The sequence below is a fragment of the Pollachius pollachius genome, assembly GCF_949987615.1.
Source record: "Pollachius pollachius genome assembly, chromosome: 19".
Lineage (NCBI taxonomy): Eukaryota > Metazoa > Chordata > Actinopteri > Gadiformes > Gadidae > Pollachius > Pollachius pollachius.
The window spans coordinates 7,074,008-7,097,149 of NC_136952.1; the positions used below are offsets into that span (position 1 = coordinate 7,074,008).

A 23,142-nucleotide genomic window follows, 5' to 3' on the forward strand; every position below is an offset into this window, starting at 1 on the left:
CTGTCCCTTTAAACGGGCTCGGCGTTCTCCGGAGTCATTCGGAAAAAAAAATCGTCGACACCTTTCACTGCGGCTCCATCGCTGAGCGGACTGGCCCGCTTCTCGCATCCTAGAATACAGAAAGCTAATTGTTGGACTCATTAACCGAAAACTGCGAGCTCGGCTCAGTCGGTAACCGTAGACATGCAGGCTATAAAATGTGTGGTGGTCGGCGACGGGTAAGTCTCTCTCTTGTCAGTGTGTGTGTGTGTTTGTTCTTCTCGTGTTGGGCTCAGCGATGCGTCCATGGATCGGAGGATGCTCTGGTGGTGAAAGGGGCTGGGGCGATTTCTTTGCTCTGTTGTCTGACTGCAAACACGCGCTCGAAAGAAACGATATGATTTTCGACCTGATCGCCCGGCGAAATTCGGCTTTTACGCAATCGAGCTTGCATTTTTTTCGAAGTGGGTTTTTTGAGTCGGGTTGCGGGACACAAATGATTATGGCTGGGGGGGTGGGGATGCTAGGCGGGGAACACCTACACCCTGGTAGGCCGTCGAGCAGCAGGCTGAAGTGCTGATGAGCAAGATAAGGAATCGGTGGCGCTGTCACTGGAACCGGACTGATGTCATTCTGGTTTATGTGCGTTTCCTGCCGCTGCGGAATTGTCGTTCTTTGTTCTTTTTTTGGGGAAAAAAATAAAACCCACATGCATTTGCTGTCCCTGGCTGGACAGCCTACACGTTCACCGTGTAGCCCACCGCCGAGGAAGATGTCATCGTATACATCGAATAGAAATAGAAGCCTTTGGGTGCACTCGTCTGTAACTCGGCTCATTCATCAGCCATTCAGTGACATCATCTTTTCTAAAATCGTTCATTATTGAGAACATGATGGCATTGTGCTGCTGGCCCATCTAGATTAAAAACACTATTTTCTTTTAAACATATTCTTTTCAAACACGTTATTTTTTTGTTCTCCCTATGCTTGCAAGCAAACTCACTGACCCCAACCCAGTCATATATTAGACCAATACTCATTTAGTTTGCGTTGTCGAAACACACCCACTCACACACACACACACCCACCCACACTAACACACAATACACATAAACAGCTACTCGATCACGCACTCGTTATGCATGAGTAAACTAGCGTTCACATATCGACGCCACTAGCAATCAGCGTCACACACACTAGACATGAGTTAGTAGTTACTATATATTTTTAAGTGTCGTGTGTATTCGTGTGTGTGTTTGTGTGTGTTTGTGAGAGAGTGTGTGAACCGAGGTGCAGAGGAGGGGGCTACTATGCCCCTCTGGCAACATGAATGTAGGCCAGTGTCTGTGTGACACTCCCAATAATGGAGTGGCCTGGCTGTCGTCACACACACACACACACACACACACACACACACACACACACACAGTTGTACACATACACAGTTCTACACACACGCACACAAACTTGGTTTTGCACACACACACACACACACACACACATTCACACGCTTAGTTCTACACACAACCACACACACTCAAACACACACTTAGTTCTACACACACACAATTCTGCACCCACTTTACACATTTCCCTCTTGGTAACATAAAGGGCTAAATTAGGGCTCTATTGTCGGACTAACGATAATTAAATTGAACGGCACCAACAGATTATAGCCTCAGCTACGTATTAGAGCAAACAATCGCTAATGAAACCGCGGTCAGATAGATGGTCTGCATTAGTGAATCCCCCACATACAAACATCAAATTCCAAAATATATTGAAAAAACACCTCCCCTCATTCTAAAAAGGGACATGAATTTATGTTTTATAGGCATGGCACGGCATCCACGGCAGAGGATTTCAAAAGAGAAAAATGTCTTCTCTGTTTATCTCTTAGTGATCTGGCTGCAAACGAATGCTCCTAATGTAACTAATGTGTAATTAGTTGGTATCTACCAATGATTAAAAAGTGCTAAAGGTGCATCCTTATTCAATTCATGTTAACAATCCTGTTCTTTTTTTATAATCCAGCGGAAGAGAAACCGGTGTTGAAGCATAAGAAAAGTATTGTTAAAAGGAATAGGGAAGTGGCCCGCTTGGCCTTTTGTCCGACATAAGAAAGTACACTTTCAAATGCTTCTTACTGGTTTCAAATATATCACGCTCTGCACCGCCAACTGGGTCCATAAAAATAATTAGTCCGGTATAACATTTCTCCATCAGTCAACATAGGACCTCTACATCAGTGGTCCAACTTTAATGCTTTATTCTCATGGGAACTTGTTGAAAAGCTCCTTTTCTTGATTTGTAACCAACATTACTGGCCTTTTGTCTTTCTTGTTTTTAAACTCTCTCTCCCTCTGTCTCTCTGTCTTTCTCGCCCACAGTGCTGTGGGTAAGACCTGTCTGCTGATCAGCTACACCACCAATGCCTTCCCCGGGGAATACATCCCCACTGTGTAAGGCAGCAGAGAAATAATGCACACATTCATCTGAACAACAGCCACCGCTCTGCCCATACTAACTCTGCCTTACAGACACAGAACAAGCTATTCGCTTGTGGACCGGCATGTCAATGTCTCTCTCTTTCTCTGTCTCTCTCTCTCTCCCTCTGTGTGTGTGTCTCTCTCCCCTCCTCTTCCCTCTCACTCTCTCCCCCTCCCTCTCTCTCTCTGCTCGAGGGAGGAGTTTGAATATTTCAGACCAAGAGCTGGGCACTTTCACATGGGCCTGGGGCATTGATAATGTGTTGTTTATATTCAAGAAGGTTTTGTTTATCCTTCTTTTGTTATTATTATTTAATGAACACACATTTATGTGAAGAATATTTTTGTTGTCAACATTTATGAGTACATGTAAAGAGAAACATTGAAATATCATTATGGAGTTGCATTTAACTATATTGTAGCTAGGATTAAGGGTTGATCTACGGAATATTTTTTGTGGTTTTAAGGATGGGTTAGGGGTTAGGATTAGGAATAGGGTTTGGGGTTCAGGTTAGGAATAGGGTTTGGGGTTAAGGTTAGGAATAGGGTTAGGTGTTAAGGTATGATTAGGGTCACGGGATACTGTAAAGAATAGGGTTAGGTGTTAAGGTATGATTAGGGTCAGGGTATACTGTTAGGAATAGGCGAAAAGGCAAGTTCCACACTTAACCACACAGGGCCAAATGAATCTGAACCTATGCCAGATGAAAACGTGTTTGTATTGATTTCTATTTTATACTCATGATACGAAATGCAAGTTTATGTGCTCACAGTCAAACTGTAAGTCAAACTGTGTGTGTGTGTGCAGATTTGACAACTACTCTGCCAACGTGATGGTGGATGGGAAGCCGGTGAACCTGGGCCTTTGGGACACAGCCGGCCAGGAGGACTATGACAGACTCAGGCCCCTATCCTACCCACAGACGGTATCTGAGCACACACGCACGGAGACACACACAGACACACAAACACAGATGCGCGCAAACAAACCCCTACAGACACACTATACTATCAATGCAAAAGATAGATTTCAATGGGAAACCGTCGAACGCGCAGATTTTCACATACAAGTTACTCACAGGATACACGTTAATGCGGGCACAATTGTCAACCATCTCACTAGGACAGACACACACACACACACAGTCACACACACGGCTAACACTCTGGTTCCCCTCCCAGGATGTGTTCTTGATATGCTTCTCCCTGGTCAGTCCGGCCTCCTTTGAGAACGTCCGAGCCAAGGTCAGTAGAGTGCTGACCCGAACCACCCCCCTCCCCGGCCGAGTCTGACCACTAGGAGGCACATCTGCTCCATCTTGCTGTCAGTGCCCTGCGGTGCACGCCACCCTTCACGCTTCAGACCCTGCCTCCGAACGTTCGCAGCGGTGTTCATACCCCGGCCGGGCCCCCCGTCCCTCGGAGCGGACGTGTGGAGGCAGGGTCTGAACGGAGGCCCCTCAGGAGACCGTATAGGGACAGGGGCCGACGGGGCCTTCTGTGGTTTCACTCGCTCAGCGTCTTGCAACGCTCTTGTGTGAAACCACGCTCTTCTTCTGGCCCCCGAGGTCCCCCCCCCCCCTCTCGCTATACAGTTTCGGGTTCTTTTTGGGATACAGGGATTACCTCTGTCTCTCGTCATGAGGTTTGGATTAGTTACGCCGAGGAACTCTTGTCTTTGTTATGGTTAGAGGTGTTTTGAAGTGGCTCTTTTCTTGGTTGGGGTGATAGCCAAAGGAACTCATGTTTTTGTTGGGGTGACAGCGTTCTTAGCCAAAGGAACCCTTGTCTAAGTTGGGGGTGATAGCGTTCTTAGCCAAAGGAACTCTTGTCTTTGTTGGGGTGATAGCGTTCTGAGCCAAAGGAACTCTTGTCTAAGTTGGGGGTGATAGCGTTCTGAGCCAAAGGAACTCTTGTCTTAGTTGCAGTGTTAGCATTATCCAAAAGGAACTTTTTTGTCTTAGATGTGGTGATGGTGTTCTTAGCTTAAGGAACTCTTGTCCTAGTTGCTGTGTTGGCATTAGCCGAAAGGAACTCTTGTCTTATTTGCGCTACTATCATTCTTACCCAAATAAACTCTTAGTTACGAGTAGCGTTAGCCAACTGTTATCCTTACTTAAAATAGCTAGAACCCGTCCAGGCACAGTTCTTTAGAACAGGTTGCTTCTATTCTGTAGGCCATCAGCTCCAGAATATTATTTTCTCCACCAGAGTACAAAGAAAACTTTTTGGGTGCCGTTGAAATAGCTTCTGCATCTTGCTAACTATTCTCTCTCTCTCTCTGTTCCTGTGTCTCAACGACCTTCACCTCTGGCATGTGCGTTTCACTTGCGTGTGTAATGTTGTGTGCGCGGCGGGCAGTGGTATCCTGAAGTGAGACACCACTGCCCCAACACCCCCATCATCCTGGTGGGGACCAAGCTTGACCTGAGGGACGACAAGGACACCATCGAGAGGCTGCGGGACAAGAAGCTGTCCCCGATCACCTACCCCCAGGGCCTGGCCATGGCGCGAGAGATCGGTGAGGCTGCGCACTGAACCGCGCCCACGCTCCCGGCGGAACGGAGGCTCGGTTGCTACTGCTGCCTGTTCAGCAGCTGATACTTGAGGAAAGCATAGTGTCATTGTGATTACATGATGGGCGAGGCATCTACAGAGCACACGGGGAGGGTAGCAGATGAGTCGGAAGAGAGTGAACGGGACCGTATGAAGTACATTTTCTCAGGGTTTAAGGTTAAGTATTGAGAAGTGCCAGGACCAAATGAAAAATGGGTGTCCCGCTCAACACTGTGTGTGTGTGTGTGTGTGTGTTTTTGCGCGTATGTATGTATGCGTCTGTGTGTGTGTGTGCACGTGTCTGTATGTATGTATGTATGTATGTGCGGGTCTGCCTGTGCTTGTGTGTGCCTTTGCGTCTGTGCCTGTGTGCCTGTATGTATGTATGTATGCGTGCGTGTGTGTGTGTGCATGTATGTGTGCGTGCCTGTCGGTGTGTGTGTGTGTGCCTGTGTGTGTGTGTGTGTGTGCGCTCCCCAGGGGCGGTGAAGTACCTGGAGTGCTCGGCCCTGACCCAGCGGGGGCTGAAGACGGTGTTCGACGAGGCCATCCGCGCCGTGCTTTGCCCCCCGCCCGTCAAGAAGAGGGGCAAGCGCTGCACCGTGTTCTAAGGCGTGGCAACACACTCCAACACACACACACACACACCCATGCAGCCACTACACACACACACTACACTACATAAGGCCATCGACGAACCACCACTACTTCTGATAGTTTGAGATAGGAAATGAGAAATGGAATGCACTGCAGACATTTTGTTTGAGATATATCAGTAACACCAAGACAGATACCTAATGCATTTTTTTTACATTCATATATACATATATATAAATATATATATGTCCCTTTCTCAAGACATTGGTTGTCCACGTACTTTAAAGAAAACACACATTACGTTGCTGTCGTGTTTTTACTTTTTTTTTAAAGACTGACTAAAGGTCTCCGTCGTTTGTTCTTCTCTGAAGTACATCCTTTATTTCTGAGCCATGCTCGCTTGATTTGACGCAGTGTTGACAAGAATAGCGAGGAAGAAGAGAAAAAAAATACTAAAACGTGAACTGTGAATAATAACGCCTTCGGGTTTGAAGTTTCCCTGAGCGACTGACCCTGGGTGTGGCCACGTAAACGAGAAAGTGAACACATCTGGTTTGGGACGAGACGCTCAAATCAACCGCCGCCTCGTAACAGGCAAATGTAAAAAAAATAATAATCAAGGGAAAATAAGCGTAAAGTTGTTAAAGATAATGAGTGTGCTCCTGGTGGCAGTGTGAGGGGGAACTTCATTCTAACACTGAACATGTTGTCGGACAAGCATGCCAAGCAAGCTGCCTGAGTTTTACCTGAGTGGCTGGATGAGCTTGCATGGGTCTTAATAATATTCTGTCTTAATTTATCCCATTGTTTAAAGTCCTGTGTATGTATGCGTGTGTTTGCTCGAGCACATGCGTGTATGTCTGAGTGTGTGTGTGTGTGTGTGTGTGTGTGTGCGTGTGAATTAGCACATGTCGATATCGATGAGAAAGGGAGGCTGGGTTAGTGTGTCAAAAGGCAGTATTGTTTTAAGCAAATTTTGAGTGTCAGGTTTTTGGTACTATTTCATATTGTATTGTAGTAATACACAGATCTTTTCAACAAACTGTCGACGTATAGAAAAGAAAAAGGGGCTATTGAGGACGAGTCTAGCGATGTACACTAGTAACCCCTAAAAGGAATGCATCGTAATTATCTATCTACGTGTACCTGAATATTTAGCTCTTAAGCAATTCAAATTTATAAGAAATTATAGTCTCACCTTAAATTTAAGTGTTGCAAAACATTGTGAGTTAAAGTCGCCAATCTCGGGTTTGTCACGCGTGATAAACCAACAGATTGCTTCTTTAAAAAAATGCATTTCTCTGGTCGTAGACATGCAGTGTGTCTGTCTCCCTCTCCTGGCGAGACGCAGCACTGCGGTCTTTGCTGTCTATGGTTGGCATAGCAACTGTGTGGTTGAACAATGTCGTGTCTGGTCCTGCCTAGGGTGTCAATAATGTTAGATGAGAAAAAAAAGATAAAATGCAGTGAAAATGCAGAACTACTAGTACTGTTGCATGGAAATTACTCTGACCCACCTTAATTCTTTGGAAAGGTTGTTAACTGAAATGCATTGGCCATGTACGTATGTAATGTAAGATGACTTGTACACTCGTTTCAACTTGTTTTCATTTTTTTATGACTTCACATGTCGCTGTGGTGAACTATTTCAATTTTGTATAATAAATACAAATGTATATGTAAGGCACCCAAGGACGTTCGCCTTTTATTCAACTCTGAACCAAAAAAGTAACATGATTAGCAAAAGTAACAGAAAGTAGAATCCCAGTGAGGCTACTCAGTGGACAGGGAGACTAACACCACAGCGGGGTGGGGATCGCACTACGGCAGGACGTCTGTCTGTCCGTTCAGCAGGCGAGGAACCCACCATCCACGGGCAGGGTGACCCCGTTGGTCATAGCGCTCTTATCACTCAACAGGAACAGAACACTGTTCACCACATCCTCAACCTCTGTAACACACACACACACACACACACACACACACACACACACACACACACACACACACACACACACACACACAGTGTGAGGGCCATACCATGGAAACTACCATTCAAAAGTTTATGGTCACCCACACAATTTCATGTTTTCCATGAAAACTCACACTTTTATTCAACAGTGTTCAGCTCTGCTAAGATAATTGCATGGGGTAGCGTTAGCCAGGGGTTTTCTAATCACCAATCAGCCTTTTAACTAACCCTCTGTACACCTATGTAGATATTCCATTAAAAATCAGCAGTTTCCAGCCAGAATAGTCATTCACCGCATTAACAATGTACTCTTGACTGTATTTCTCATTGATTTAATGTTATCTTCATTGAAAAAAACAGTGCTTTTCTTTAAAAAATAAGGACTTTTCCAAGTGAATTGTACACAACAGCAGGGCTGTCTATAGGGGTGTGGAGGGTGGAGGGGAACAGGGGTGGAGGGGAGCAGGGGTGGAGGGTGGAGGGGTGGAGGGTGGAGGGGAACAGGGGTGGAGGGGTGGAGGGTGGAGGGTGGAGGGGAACAGGGGTGGAGGGGTGGAGGGGTGGAGGGTGGAGGGGTGGAGGGGAACAGGGGTGGAGGGTGGAGGAGAACAGGGGTGGAGGGGAACAGGGGTGGAGGGGTGGAGGGTCGGAGGGTGGAGGGGAGCAGGGGTGGAGGGGTGGAGGGTGGAGGGGTGGAGGGGAACAGGGGTGGAGGGTGGAGGGTGGAGGAGTGGAGGGGTAGAGGGGAACGGGGGTGGAGGGTGGAGGTGAACGGGGGTGGAGGGTGGAGGTGAACGGGGGCGTACTGACCTGCGAAGTGGCCCAGGGGGATGCGTGAGGTCATGGTCCGGGCCTTGGCTGGGTCGCTCCACCCCAGCCGGCCCATCTCCGTCATCACCACGGTGGGGTTCACACTGTTCACACGGATCTACACACACACACACACACACACACACACACACAGTATTACAAACACACACACAAAACCAGTATTACAAACACAAAAGTATTAGACACACACACACACACACACACACACACACACACACACCTGGTGTGCCCCCAGCTCCAGGGCCATCACCCGGGTCAGCATGTCCAGAGCTCCTTTGGTGGCACCTTAAGGCCGGGATAAAGGATGAGGAGAAAAACAGACAGAAGGAAACTATTTGGCCACTCATCACCCATTTCCAACATAATCTTGAATAGATTACCCTAAAACGTATTAAAACTGAAAACCGAACCGTGACAACTCTCGACCCAGAAATAAATATAAAACTTTTATATCAATTTATATTCAAGGTTTTTTTTACAGGATTCTGCACAACATTTGCAGAACCGCCTACAGTGTGTGTGTGTGTGTGTGTGTGTGTGTGTGTGTGTGTGTGTGTGTGTGTGTGTGTGTGTGTGTGTGTGTGTGTGTGTGTGTGTGTGTGTGTGGGGGGGGGTCCTCACAGTACACGGTGTGGTCCTGCAGGGCGCACTTGGAGGCCTGGCTGGATATGTTCACGATGGCTCCGCCCCTCCCCCTGGACCTCATCCCCCGGGCAACCAGCTAGAGACAGCCCCGCCCCCACGGGTTGAGAAGGCGTGAAGACGACCAGAGACAACATGAGCCTCAAAACACATAAACACTGACTGGAGGGATACGTCTTAAAAGTAAAAAATACTATTTTTCACTTTTTCAAGATGTGAAAAACAATCTTTCAAGATGTGAAAAACAATCTTTCAAGATGTTCCTCTTCTTGAAAGAGGTTGTAACTGGCTATAACTTATAGCCCTACTATGTGGTCAATTGCATTTTGTAAACTGTTTGTTGTCTAAAATTATCGTTGACTGCTACTGCCTACCTTGGACAGGTCCAGCTAGGTCAAAGCTAGGCTAGGCTAGAGAAAGCTTTATTTTGAAAGTATCCAACTGAAAAAAGCCCACTCTTCACTTCAGGCCTCCCTGCTTAACCGCACGGCCCACACCTTCAAAACACATGACCAGCTCGCTAGCTTTAGCAATATGTCTGCCTAGCCTTGTGGAAGACTGCATGCGCAATGAGGACGCGGACCACTGCACATGTAGCCGGGTAGGTAAGGAGATGACAAGTTAACCATCCAATCCGTTCATTCTGACCGAACGGGATGTAAAGAGAATTTCATGTAATGTGAGATATTTGTTGAAATCAATATTGAACAATAAATGACCTACCCTAGCTTTAAATGGAAATAAAGGGGATAATGACATTGTGAATCCAATTCCTGGAGAGTGTGTCATGTGTGTTACCTGGGAAACATGCAGCACTGCTTTCACGTTCACATTGAAAGACCTGGATGCAAGGAATACATCATGTTGTTAATGATATCATCTTATATTAAGTACAAGATGCATGAGAAGATTCAGCTGTACTTTACTTGCTTCATTCTATATTGCGAGAATTTTCCACAATTACGTTCCAAAGCAAATGTGTAACCTGCACAGAATTATTTCTGCAAAGCATCTATTTGTGTAGATCAGATATTGCATGCATTATACACAGCATGTTTATGAACTAATGAGAATGAGGGGCCCTACTTTTAAGGCATGCTAATTTAGGCAATTTAGTGAATTGAGTTTCCTAAATTCTTATACAAATAGAAAACCAGCCAGATGCCGTTATACAGTTATATCAACATTCAAAAAAGTATACCTATCAAACTCCTCGGGGGTAACCTCGAGGAAGGGCTGCAGAGAGGCGCATGCGGCGTTGTTGACCAGCAGATCGATTGGGCCTACTACGTCGTCGCGCAATGCTGCATCCGTGGCGTCCCAATTCGCCAGGTCCACGCACACGGGCCTGATGGACGGACACTGCGGGGGAGGGGGTGGAAGAGAGAACAGCGGGGATAAAGACGACAGCGCGCTTTTCTCGACAATGAGCGGAATATTTCTGCACACAAAGATCGCAGAGACGAAGAATCTCAAACAAACAAATTAGAGTGGGGGTGCAGAATTCCAGAAGTGGCAGCACCGACCTCTTCATGGAGATCAAGGAGGGGAATGTGCGTGTGTGTGTGGGGGGAGGGGTTCCTCGAACCTCGAGTACGAGACTGTCCAGGTCAGCCCGCGTGCGCGTGACCGCCGTGACCTCTGCGCCGCAGCGCACGAGCGCCAGCGCGGTGGCCCTCCCGATGCCTGAGAAAACAAATATCCATAAACACAAAGAAACACAAAAGCTATTGTGCACTTGAGCTGCCCGTGTGACACGGGGCTGACATGCACACATTCCAATCGTGCTTCGGGCTGTACGGCATTTTTTAGCATTCTTCTAATCGTCCACTTTCTCACCGCTGTGGGAACAGTTAGGTTGTGAAGTTTGACCAAATGCGTTTTTATAAATCGAGCCTGATGGTGTCACTGTGGTTGTTTGGATGTTAATATTTCAGGCTTTACCTTTTCCTGCACCCGTGACCAGGGCGCGTTTTCCTGCGAAAGAGATCTCCATGTATCCTGAAATTAATAAAGAATCCACAAATGCATACATTGTTGCGGTTTATACGGAGCAGAGCCCGCAGAACAGACCATTGTTGCAGTAGGCCTTGGTTTTACAACGCCATCAAGTCGCTACTCCGTAAGTTATACGGAGAGGGCTACTGAATTAACTACTCCGCTTTAAAGTTAGCAACCGTCCATTTGCATTGGCTTTTCATTAGTTAGTTTAATGGAATTAAGTGATCACATCGGAACCGAGCTGATAATGCGGTCGCTGTAGGGGTTTTGGAGCCTGGTCGGGTCTTACCTACCTCCTGGTCAGCGTCGTGAACGCAGTGCAGCTGTGGGGTTCAGTGCGAGTAGGAGTGCAGTAAACTTACACAACTAGCCAGTTGTGTAAGTTTAAAGTTACAAAACGAGATAAGTGAATGGAGAATGCCTCTTTTGCTTTCTGAACCCGATCATGGGTCATCACTAGTTTAATTTAAGTAAAATATTGTAATGTCTTCCTGTGATTGCTTAAATCGCTTGCTATATGCAAAATCAGCTTTGTCGTATAAAGGGCCCCTATCATTAGAGTATGACGTCTTGACATGGTTTTGAAACTTGGAAACTTGAATAGGATACTGGAATTGGCTGCTAGTCTTGTTTTCTGTGAACAAACAAAAGTTTGCAAAGTCCACACATCAGCAATAAAATGAAACCAGCAACACTTGTATTTTCATTGTAAAAAAAACATAATAAAATACATTGAAGGTAATGCACAGGAATGATATCGGACATTTGAACATAAGCCTGTTGGATGCAGTCAATAGACAACATCACAAAAGGGGTTTGGCAAGAAAGCACAGAGCGGTCATAGCAGTAGCAACGGTGCGCCCTGCGCACAAAATATACTGCAGGTAAAAATAATTGTAATTTAGCTCAGTACCATTTCAGATTCCAAGCGCTTTAGCTTGGCATCAAAACACAAAAAAAGTCGTACAACACATTGCCATAGCAACACTTCATTTAGCGAGAGGCCAGTCCATCCAAACCACAGGAAATGAATCACTGAAGAACTGTTCTCAACGAAGGCAGTAGCTCTCCATTTAACACACAAAGAAAGAAATAGTCAGTATTGTTTACTGGTTCGTAGTGTGTGTGCTGGAGCTGAGAGGTGCCTTCTAGCAGAAAGAAGGGCAGTAGGGAGAGGCAGTTTCAAGGAAGGGGAAAGACTTGTGACGGCAGTGCTGGCCTTTCTCCATTGGCACCTTTGGCCGCGCCGAGTCAAACCGCGCCGCACTGACATGCGTTTCCATTACCGGTTTAAGGTCAGTCACCCTCAGCCCTGTGGTAATGGGGGACGCAAATCCCAGCTGTCACGGAAAGTCAAAACGAGTCAAGCTAGGCCAGTGTGGTATATTGGGAAAAGGGCAGTTGATGGTATTGGTGGTGGGGGTAGTTTTGGCGGTAGTGATGGAGGTGCTGAGGTTTTCAGAAGTGTCCTCCTGGGTTCCCCGCAAGGCACCAGTCTGTGTCCGGGTACAGCAGGCAGTGGATCGTCTTAAACCTGAGAGGAAGAAAGGAAATAAAGTTGCAAGTGCGTACATATGAGGGCGGACAGTTCAGCACCAATCAGATTAAAACTAGAGGGAAAGTTCTGCATAAGTTCTGTACACCGAGTGCAAACTCACTGGTAGGTGGGTTGAGGTGAAGACGGAACTAAAGAAAAATAACGCCAGAACGTTCTTGCAAATAAATGGTTGACAAGTCATTTTTTTACAAAGGCTTCACTCTATTCATAGAATAGTCCAAAATTAAATCTGTGGATATGGATATTATTCACACATCAAGACAGCTAGTTTTCCTACCCTTCTGGGATGCGTTAGCGACACAACAAACTAAGGCAACGCATTGTTTTTTGGGTTTTACCGTGACGGGTCTTCAGCCAGAGAAAAGGGCCCCCCAACCGCGAGCACGTTCCTCCGGTTCTCAAACCCTCCATAGCTCAGCGTCACCTGAGCAGAGGACAAAAACCAAGGTATTAGAATCATAGGAAGAGTGTGTTGATAATGTAATGTAGAGCATGCAACAATGGTTACATCTATTTCGTTGTTCTAAAACACTTGTTTTTAGAAGACATTCACATATTTATTGTGAGGCACTTGACTGCTAATGGAAAGAAATTTAAAATAACATTGACGTTTGCTTCGGAGTCCTAATGCTATTCTGTACTATATCTATTTGTTTTTATATCCGTTTGTTTTTGGAGTGGAAACAGAAGGGCTTCTTTTTTATAATTTGCCATAATGCGATGGAATGATGATGATGGAGGAATAAAGTGCATCATTACCATACCATAAATTAAAACATAAAAAATTAAATCGTAAAAAAATCGACCACAGAAATGTGGATAACAAAGAAAGTGCAAACATATTGGCACTGTGTGTGTGTGTGTGTGTGTGTGTGTGTGTGTGTGTGTGTGTGTGTGTGTGTGTGTGTGTGTGTGTGTGTGTGTGTGTGTGTGTGTGTGTGTGTGTGTGTGTGTGTCCTTTGGTGGTGCGTCATCACCATCACCGCCCTTATCAGACAAGACCCAGCCGCTGTGCTCTCCTTGAACACCTCTCACATGTGCCGCCCAAGGCAGAGGCACTCACCTGGTCCAGCACTGTGTCCGTCGGCAGCTTCTGCAGGTTCTCCAGGTGGGAGTGGAACAGGTACGTGTGCGCCAGCCGCACCTCCAGCAACGCCTCGATGATGTAACCGATGGTGCAGTCGTCAGGGAGACGGATCTTCTCCGCCGTGCTGATGAAGTTGCCCAGACTAGGGGAGAGAGACACGGTTAAGGAACAAGAGTCGAGAGACTTCCTGTCATGATGAATTTCAGTTTGCAGATTCAACCCTTTTCCTGAAGAACTATGTTGAAGCATGCTCCAAGTAGCAGGCTTGCAGTGTTCTTTGGAAAAGGTACTCGAATCAGGATCGCTTTTAACTCACTTTATTTGGTAAAGGTTTAGTCTAGTCTCTATGAAGCAAAAGAAGAGGAATTGTATTATGCACACGTGGAGATACGCTTAGTAGGGCATCTGATAGATCCGTTACCTGGAGCGTTCTGGCCCCCTGGGCTATGTGTTGTGACTTTAATACTGGGCAGGTGTGGACTTGGTTATGTGCTCTGATTGGCTAAGCATGGTTCTGAACTCCAGCCTCCTGGATACCCGTATGTGTACTCTGTGCTGATCCCTTGCGGCTATGTGCGGGAATTACACTTGTTTTTGGCCTTGAGCATCTGGGTCTCTCGAACATCTTGACCGCCCGTATCTCTAGAATTGACACATGATGAATGGCTTCCTGTATGAGCTGGATGCCTCCCTAGGCTCAGGATACCTCCCTAAGATGACAAAGAAGCCTCTTTAATTGGCAAGGGCATATGTGGCCTGTTGGTATGAATGTGTGAATTATGTTACAGGCTGTGCTCCAAACTCCAGATCCTGGATTGAATCCTAGCATGGTTCTGTTGTGAAGAAGACACAGGAGACATGGGTGTGTCTCACCTCGCCCAGGGGCTCATCTTCAGCGCCAGACCTCGGCTGATGCAGAACCCAGCTCCACCGGTTGCAAACCAGAACTTCACAGACACCTGTAACGAGAGGGGTGGAAATAAATGAATTAAAAACACGATGACATCCAGATGGCTGGGGAAGATTACAGCACAACAGGATGATCAATGGTGATAATATTTGTTTACAAGCCTCATTGGCTGTAACAATCAGTTCCAGTTCAGCTAATCAAGGACTCTGACAGTGAACAGCAGCTAGGTGGCCAAACAGAGCCACTTTAAAATGAGCAGCGAGCATGGCCATTCCATGAGTCTGAGTTATTTTCAAGTAACCGCAATCACAAACTTCATCCATAATATCCGCCCTCTCTTTAAGTAGTTGATATGAAAGATATTTGAGGTCTCCATCTTCTCCATCTCACACATTCAGAAAAACAACCCAATTATGTCTTAACTATCCCTTTAACTGTGTTCAGTAATTCCGTGTCTCAAGCAGCCAGACTGCAACACACCATTTAGTCAATTTTAATATTTGCAGCCCACAGCAAATCCCCAATCCACAAATATTTGGTATCTTTTGAATCGTCTTCTAACAAATAATAAAGTCCAATAACAACCTCTGTAAACATGACCCATGGTCCATGGATGAGGTATTACCCCGCTTACCCTAACCCTTAATAAAGTTGTTATCTTATCCTGTTATCTAATCGTATCCGCCGTTAGTTGCCAGGAGGGGGGGGGGGGGGAACGCAGAAGATTTCCACGGCGTACCGATCCATCACTCTTGACCCTCTCGGCGGCCTCTATGGGGTGGTCCAGGCTGGGCCGGCCCAGGTACACGTCCTGGCTGGGGTGGTAGGAAGACAGCAGGCGCAGCAGACTGGGGAGGATCACATAGTTGTCGTCGTCCACGTGACAGAACCACCTGTAATAAAGACACGGTGATGAGAAGCCAACGTGTCACCTGACCGATGGGGGGGCACTCGCAGACCGCTCTCCGCCGGGACCGACTAGCTCATCGGATTTCATTTCACCGGCACACATAACATAACAATTGGAAGCATGTATAATTAATGAATAGCTCGAGAGAGGTAGGCAGCCAGATAAGAACTTTATTAATCCCTCGGGAAGGTTCCCTCAGGCAATTGCACAGGTATGGAGGAGAGAGTGTAATTTCTTTTGAGCTTTCAGGCTTTTAGAAGACCATGCTATAGGGTTTAACCACAGCTATGAAACGTATTCAGGGAGTTGTCTGCTTGATAGCATAGCAACTCTTTTCTTACAAGGGAGAGCAAGGAGGGAAGTAGGACTGACAGAATGCCCACCGTCGACATCAAAATGTATCCCAAAATAGCCGTTTGTTGCCGAGTAACAACTGCAATACCCACATTAGGCATAACCGTTCATGTCAAGATCAATGATTGTTAATACATTATTAATAATGAATCCCTTGATGTACACATTGCACTCAGCGTGAATAACTAAATGACTCCTCGAATGCAAGAGTCTGACCGAGGATCCGAGCATCATCAAAGGGGACAAGAGAGGACACTGAGGAGGTGTGTGTTGGCGGCACACTCACTTCTTCTGAGACTCGATGAACTTGTCGTACTCCACAGACATCTTGCAGCAGAGGGCCTGGCGCGTGTGTGCGGCGGAGCAGTTGGTGTTGACGATGTTCACCCCTCCTGGGAAGAGGAACACACCCAATGAACGGCCGACTAATTAAGTCCTGCACAGCAGTGTTCATTCAAGACAAGGATTTCCGGGCATTAATTATGCATCAATCGGTTTGAGGGTATTCAATAGAGACTTGGTAGAATTACAGCTGAACACTTTTACTGTAATGACTACAAAATACTGGTGCAAGTCTTTGCTGCTCAGTCAGACTGATGGTTTGGCCTACATTGTGCAGCAGCTAAATGGCTAGAGATACCTATGGGGCTTCGTTAGATGACTTCATGATGTAACACAGTGTCTTTCTTACCTGCTCTTTTTCGTAACTCGCTGTCCTCACCGTCAGTGAATATATATGTCTGAAAGATAAAGAATCAACAATTACATGCCTTAGTACCCCAGACTCTGAAGCTAATTTAGTCGCGCACGCACGCACGCACGCACGCACGCACACATGCACGCACACACGCACACAAACGATTACCTAAACAAACAAAACCAATGACGGATTGTTCTCAGAGAAGCATGACCGTCTCCTGAGACACAAAGATTCAGCTCAAGCACATCCCAGGTCAGAACTAATCAGATAAGTTCTGGATAAACACGGTGGAGTCAGAATCTAGAAACACACCCAGCGTAACTCTAACTGCAGTGTTCCCACTCTACATTCCCACTCTAATCCCAGCACTTGTGCAAGATCCTGCTGAGGCCTACACCAGCACAGCTCCTCACTGAAACTGGCAGGGTTATAGTTTTCACATGGAGATACGGCTGCACTATACTGCTGTGCCTGTGACTCATCCATTCCTTTTTATTCCTCAAACAAACCTTCCTTGTTCCACGACCGCTGTGTTCTGAACCTTTAGGTAGGCCGTTTATTTTTCCATAGGCTTTTACCTAGGCCCAATAAAGCAGCAAGCCTTGGTGGTAACTCCAGCGACAGCAAACGAGCCCTAGAGTTACAAGGCCCCATGTTGGTTGACCTTGACATCTGATAACTGCAGGTTCATCCATCTGGGTGAATGTTATTTGTTTTCGAAGCTGTATCACCTTGTGGCAATCTCTTGTTTATCTGACTGCCATATGAGCCCGTTGGGTAATACACACAAATGCACCTTTCTTGTTTGCTCCATCACTGGCCATTAAACATAAGTGGCAATCTCAAGCTCAATTTTACTGCTCCAAGAGCACTTAACTCAATCTTGCCAACAGTCTGACACCAGCTGCTTGACATTTACTTATAAAAGGGCTCATTCTGTGATTTTTCTCCTTTCAAGTACGGTATGATATTTTCTTTCAAAACAGATTTTCTCAGTAACATAACCACAAATGGAACTGGACAAACTTATGGCCGTGTTGCTTCAGGCTCTCTCTGGGTCTGGGGGGGTAGAAATTGGGACGTGGCCTTTCCCTAGTTACATGGAACAATGAAGCTCTCTGTCCCAACACCCCGGGACAAACGCCTAAAAGCTTTCAATGGCTTCAAAAAAAAAGGCTGTGGTCGCCTTTTGCTTCCGTCTCGTCCCCGCAGAGCAGCAGAGGCACGTGGGGGACACGGGGACCTGACTTTGTAGCGGGGCGAAGGCGTCTGATGTGTTGAAGTGAACAGGCGCGGGACAGAGACGCTAACGGCGTTGGGACAACATGAGCTGCTGCCGCCGCCACACGCAACTTTCGGTGTTTTCATGGTGGCTAAAGGTGTAGATCGTAGCTTTGATTTAAGTACAAATTATAGGTTTTTTTCTTTGCTTATATAATATGCTGAAACACAAGACAAGTGCACCTTTGTTTTAAGGTTGCAATGGGAATGGGTTGTGTGCGAGGGTCTTAGGCTCGAGGGTAGGGCACTAGTTCAATGTGATAGTTTATAGTTTTGAATGGGGTTGTATAATGTTAAATATAGATATAGAAATAAATATAGATAAATATAGAAATTAGAGTTTCGAAAACATCGGAGAGAAAATAAAACAACAATGGTATTTTGAATAGCACAAACCTCACAAAGCACCAGCATATCATGATTATCATTGATTGGAAATTGTGGTAAATTCCCATTGAATACAATGGGAAAACCTTACTCCATAGAGCCCAGCCCTATTTAGGAGCTCCAGACTGGCATCAGTGCTCGATACCTGGAATAGCACAGTGGTCCCAGCCTGCTCTGGGGTCCAGAGTCCTTTCAGGCTGAAAGCTTTTCACTCACACTTGAACTGCTCAATCCAAACCCAACCCCTACATACCTCCTCAATCAAGCCAGAGTAGGGGAGGGGATCAGGGGGTCCCAACACAGCAGACTGCTCATGCACACGCGCCTCTTTTTCAGATTGCTGAACTAACTCCACACACACACACACACACACACACACACACACACACACACACACACACACACACACACACACACACACACACACACACACACACACACACACACACACACCATTGCAAACTGATACATACTTTCTCTATTAGATGCATACCCAAACTGATTTGGGAACTGGCAAACTCGCATGCCTGCTTCACTCTCACATGCACACACATGCCAAGGGCAATCTCATCCAACTATTGCGCGGGTGGAGAAGAGTGAACAGTATTTTTCCTGTACTTCCCGTTCCTCCGTTCAAATCCTGATGAAAGATAAGGAGGAGATATAGCAGAGAGAGAAGCAGGGTAGATATAGCGAGAACGCACGCCCAAAAATAAGACATGAGCCAAGCGACCGCAGACCACCAGCTTCAGTCAGACTTGAGCCCAGAGAGTACTAACGTTGGAACAGTACTCATTTGAATGATACCAACGTCTGAAAAGTACTACCATCTCAATATTACTACCCTCTAACCAGTATCAACATCTGAATAGTACTAATTTTAAAATAATCCCTTTAGCTATCCAGCACTTGTTCTAGTTACACTTGGATGTGTATTTGTTACATTTTTTTTAAAGCCTAAACATCACACTGGATGAACATGTCTGCCACCCCCAGGTTGTGATTGAAACACCCCTCGTTTTGTGTGATTGCGACAGCCAAAAAAAACACACAAAACTAGAGGCCGACCGATACTGGAATTTAGGGAGCGATGCCAATCCCGACATTAGGGAGTCAAAAATGACCAATATCTATTTATCAGCTGGTATTCCAGACATAGATATATCGGCTGTTATTCAATATATATATTGTGTCAGATGTCCTGGGTTCGGAGCAGCTCCTTGGAATTTGCTGCTCACCCTCCAGCTATGCTCCAGCCCACATCAATATTGCATTACAATCATGAGCCAAAGGAACCAAGCGTTCAAGGGAGGAGCTAGTGACCTACCCACAGAACATGATGTGCAACGGTTGAGAGGTTCAACCACCACAGTAGAGGACCTACACCATTTCTTACGTTTTCATATCGGCGCATATGACCAATCACATACGCCGATACTGCTAAATCTTCGATTAAATAAGCCAACCGATAATTTTCTTGGAGGCTACACAAAGCATATTGATTGCCGTTTTCTATGTCGGGAGAAAACGGTAGATGGTGTTGAAGGCCAGGTTCATATCTGAGAATAATGTATTTTGTATGAAGAAGGGATGGTGATGATGATGATGATGATGATGATGATGATGATGATGATGATGATGCTACATGACCTGGGCTCAAACAGAAGATGGCAGCCAAGCGTTTGAACGTTGTAGAAGTGTGATTAGCTCATAGGAAGAGCACTCGTCGCGTGAGGCCGTTCTTACCTGCTCTTTAGCTTGGGACACCCATGTCTGGAGGAGCAGCTCCAGCCTGGACCGGTGGTACTTCTTGGTGGTCTTCACAGCAATGAACACATCCTTTGGATTGAGAGGGTCCCGGGACCCCCCACCCAACCCCTTGAGTCCACCCTCCTCACCCTGCGGGAGGAGGCCTCCCTCTGGGCTTCGGAGGGCATCGGCACCCCTCCTCCAGGGTTCATGGTCCCCGCTGGCGGTAGCTCCAGGCTCTTTGGATCTCTTGTGTAGCCCCGTACCTATCCCTATACCCGACCTCTGGAGGTGGTCGGGGGCCGCCACACCGGCGCTGCCCACCCAGGAGGGCCTCGTGTGGGGCCGAGGCTTCGGCGGGTCCCCCTGGCGGCGCTGCGGGGCCTGGAAGGCGGGGATGAGGATCAGCAGGAGGCCGCAGAGCGCCAGAGACAACAGGAAGCAGAGCTTGCTGACGCCCACCGACGCCACGTGCATCCTGGCAGGGCCAATCAGGACCCCGCTGGTCAGCCTCCAGGGCTGGCTTCACCCGACACGCCGCTGCTGGCTCCCATCCTCATGACATCACTAGAAGAAGTAAAGACAAATAGAGTCTATAGGTAGTGGCCTACTGCTACAGTGAGTAGCACTGGTATGCTAAAATAAGCTTTAAAAATGACCATGTTACATGGTATTTCACACTTAGTACTGTAGTACTCGCTTTTGAAATGCATACTGTTGATTTTTATATTTACTTAAGGATGTGAGAGCATGAAAAGTAGTCTACGTTAATGTTTTGTGTTGGTACTCAAGTAGCCTACTTTTTGACATCCTAGAATGTTATGGTTGACACACTGACCCTTTATCTGAGGATACTGTGAAAAACAGTCACCTAAATTAACTTTGTTTTTAAGGATGTTCATTCATGCTATCTACTATTTTCTGCAAAAACTGACAAGAATAAGATTACATTTACTTAAATACATGGCAATGTACAACACAATTGCAACACATGTTGCAATTTAATTGTTATAATGATAGAACTGTAAATGACCACAAAACAAATGGTAGAAAGCTTGCGTTGCCAGAGGAGTCGAAACAGATTAACTCTCACTTAACTAAGCAATTTACAAGTGCAGATATGCTTAGAATACATTTATTTTTGTTCTTACAAAATTGCAATAAAATCGTACTCGTCGTCCGTGGTGGAAGTGCAATGGTTGCAGAAACTTACCATCATACGGATCTCAATCTGCTGCTGTTTTTCGATTAACATGTCTTACCGAAATCGGGGGAACGAAAATCCCGGCCTAAACGAATATGTTACACAAAATATTAAAGCCCATTGAGTTTAGAGCCCCAGTTTAATTCAAGGCTAAACTAAATCGCGTCTCGTTGTCCGCCCGTTTTGTTCAGCGGGACTTTGAATCAGAGCCCAAACTTCGCCCCGTCGTTAACTCCCCTTCTTCGTCGATTTACTAAAATTAGATTGAGATTATCCCCCTCGTTTGGGAACTACACGTAAAAAGCATAAGTAACACCACCGCGGTAACAACCCTGCGACCATAGCCCAAATCAGATTTTAGCTCGATCCCCAGTCCAACCACCACCACCACTACTACTACTCATACTCGCCCGCCCCCCGTCCCTTTATTATTGTCTCGCAGCGAGGCTCATAAGGGTAAATACCACGTTAACCTAGGCTGAGTGAGGATCCTGACTTTTATCGTTACCTAGTCTACCTCAACGCCATTTCCGGTCTATTGCTTCTTATGAGCTGTTTTCAACAGTGAAGTCCCCGGAGCCATACGAATATGAACATGACGGAACGAAAAAAATTATAAATATGGAGATTTTAGGATATTCTTTACAAAGCAAAGACCGAAACATGTATTGAAAACGGTTACCCTTCTAACGGAAGTCCCGCCCTCTATTTCTCGTCGCTAAGCTCGTGTAACTGAAAGTCCCGCCCTCTCTCTTCCCAACAACGCTCATTTGGAGCATCCCTTTACAGGCGTTCAGCCGTGACATGAGGACGCCTGGGAACGAGGTTACGAGAATACCACCACATTCAACCCAGTGTCCTCTGCCCGAAAGACCACACAGCAACCGGCCCTTTGTCATGTATTATTTATTAACAACCGTGTATCTTTACGCATGTATTAACAGCAGTAGGCAAGTAAGTAAGTAAGTAAGTAAGTAAGTAAGTAAGTTTATAACTAGGTTAAAAGTCAGTAGCCTAAATAATAAATAAAAAATGTGAAATGATTTTTTTGTTGAAAATGATTGCTTTTTTATATACGTATCTTTCTTTTTAATGTTAACAAATGTACTTACAACTCATTTATTTGTATTGCACCACTGCACCATCTGGAGGGCGGGTTGTTAACCGGGACACGACCCGGCCAGGAACCCCGAAACTACAGAGCCTTTTGTTCAGCTTGAAAGAAATAATGAAACATATATCTGATTAATTGTTTAATAAGACCCAATACTATCATGTCTGTGTCCGTATATATGAAACATGTGTTTTCATCGTCAGTTCTTATTTTTTTTAGATGTGACTTTATTTCCTGCATGCGATAAATTATATCAAGCTAGTAACTGCTACAAACTTTCCCAAGTTAAGTTTGTTTTTAGATACGTTTTAGATTGCAGGGAAGAAGGAGAAAGTGTGTGATGCAGGACAGCTGCCGTTCAATTAAACATGGGAGCATTAATCTTTAGTGTGCTGAACTATCACCACACTAAAGATGTTTATTTTAATATAATTTGTATTTTGGATAGACAGATTCAGGCCCTGAAAGCAACCTGTTATTGGCATTTGAATTACATATGCATGATCAAAACCTCAGCCGAGCCAGGCTATTTCAGGTCAAGTAGCTAGTTATACATGTGTATTTAAACTGTTTATGATTACAGTGCAGGGTGGAAGTTGAAGCCATGTAAATAGATGTTGTGGAGCCCAGCAGAGCTCTCAAGATGTCCACAACTTGGTATGCATCTGAACCCCTACTGGTGCTGCACATTCCTCATGGCCCTGGAGCTCTCTTGCCCTCCTCTGCAGCCTCCTAGATGAGGCCACGCCGCCTCTCTACCTCTGCCAACACACCTGTCGGCAATCTACCTCATCAGTCTGCAGAATATAAACCTTGGTTTC

At 45.9% G+C, this 23,142-nt stretch overlaps 3 protein-coding genes across 5 annotated transcripts; 1 reads left to right on the forward strand and 2 right to left on the reverse strand.

Annotated features, from left to right (window-relative positions):
* The first annotated feature begins 77 nt into the window (after positions 1-77).
* Positions 78-7,204, forward strand: rac3b (Rac family small GTPase 3b). Of its 2 annotated transcripts, none has more exons than XM_079757006.1 (6): positions 78-218; positions 2,370-2,441; positions 3,277-3,394; positions 3,615-3,713; positions 4,830-4,989; positions 5,505-7,204. In XM_079757006.1, the coding sequence occupies exons 1-6, from the start codon at positions 184-186 to the stop codon at positions 5,633-5,635; spliced, it is 615 nt and encodes a 204-aa protein (XP_079613132.1). In that variant the 5' UTR covers positions 78-183; the 3' UTR covers positions 5,636-7,204. The 2 variants fall into 2 exon arrangements, with proteins under 2 accessions (XP_079613132.1, XP_079613131.1); XM_079757005.1 differs by having other exon boundaries at positions 3,651-3,713.
* Positions 7,205-7,299: 95 nt separating this feature from the next.
* Positions 7,300-11,555, reverse strand: dcxr (dicarbonyl/L-xylulose reductase; the record flags this gene model as incomplete). Of its 2 annotated transcripts, XM_079757004.1 has the most annotated exons (9): positions 7,300-7,572; positions 8,404-8,521; positions 8,645-8,709; positions 9,046-9,145; positions 9,865-9,907; positions 10,268-10,428; positions 10,655-10,752; positions 11,011-11,067; positions 11,361-11,555. In XM_079757004.1, the coding sequence occupies 8 exons, from the start codon at positions 11,060-11,062 to the stop codon at positions 7,469-7,471; spliced, it is 741 nt and encodes a 246-aa protein (XP_079613130.1). In that variant the 3' UTR covers positions 7,300-7,468. The 2 variants fall into 2 exon arrangements, with proteins under 2 accessions (XP_079613130.1, XP_079613129.1); XM_079757003.1 differs by lacking the exon at positions 11,361-11,555 and having other exon boundaries at positions 11,011-11,101.
* Positions 11,556-11,748: 193 nt separating this feature from the next.
* rfng (RFNG O-fucosylpeptide 3-beta-N-acetylglucosaminyltransferase) lies at positions 11,749-21,597 on the reverse strand. The gene is made up of 9 exons (XM_079756999.1): positions 21,217-21,597; positions 20,001-20,570; positions 16,578-16,626; positions 16,173-16,278; positions 15,362-15,515; positions 14,586-14,671; positions 13,689-13,854; positions 12,964-13,049; positions 11,749-12,601 (listed from the first exon to the last, which is right to left on the reverse strand). The coding sequence occupies exons 2-9, from the start codon at positions 20,478-20,480 to the stop codon at positions 12,526-12,528; spliced, it is 1,203 nt and encodes a 400-aa protein (XP_079613125.1). The 5' UTR covers positions 20,481-20,570; positions 21,217-21,597; the 3' UTR covers positions 11,749-12,525.
* Positions 21,598-23,142: the final 1,545 nt, after the last annotated feature.

Coding starts and splice junctions, on each gene's coding strand:
- rfng (XM_079756999.1), bottom strand. CDS start 20,480: ATGCACGTGGCGTCGGTGGGCGTCAGCAAGCTCTGCTTCCTGTTGTCT. Junction 14,672..15,361: donor GGGTCAAGAGTGATGGATCG/GTACGCCGTGGA, acceptor CTCTCGTTACAG/GTGTCTGTGAAGTTCTGGTT. Junction 13,050..13,688: donor CGGACACAGTGCTGGACCAG/GTGAGTGCCTCT, acceptor TCCTCTGCTCAG/GTGACGCTGAGCTATGGAGG.
- rac3b (XM_079757006.1), top strand. CDS start 184: ATGCAGGCTATAAAATGTGTGGTGGTCGGCGACGG. Junction 2,442..3,276: donor GGGGAATACATCCCCACTGT/GTAAGGCAGCAG, acceptor GTGTGTGTGCAG/ATTTGACAACTACTCTGCCA. Junction 3,395..3,614: donor CCCTATCCTACCCACAGACG/GTATCTGAGCAC, acceptor ACACACACACAG/TCACACACACGGCTAACACT.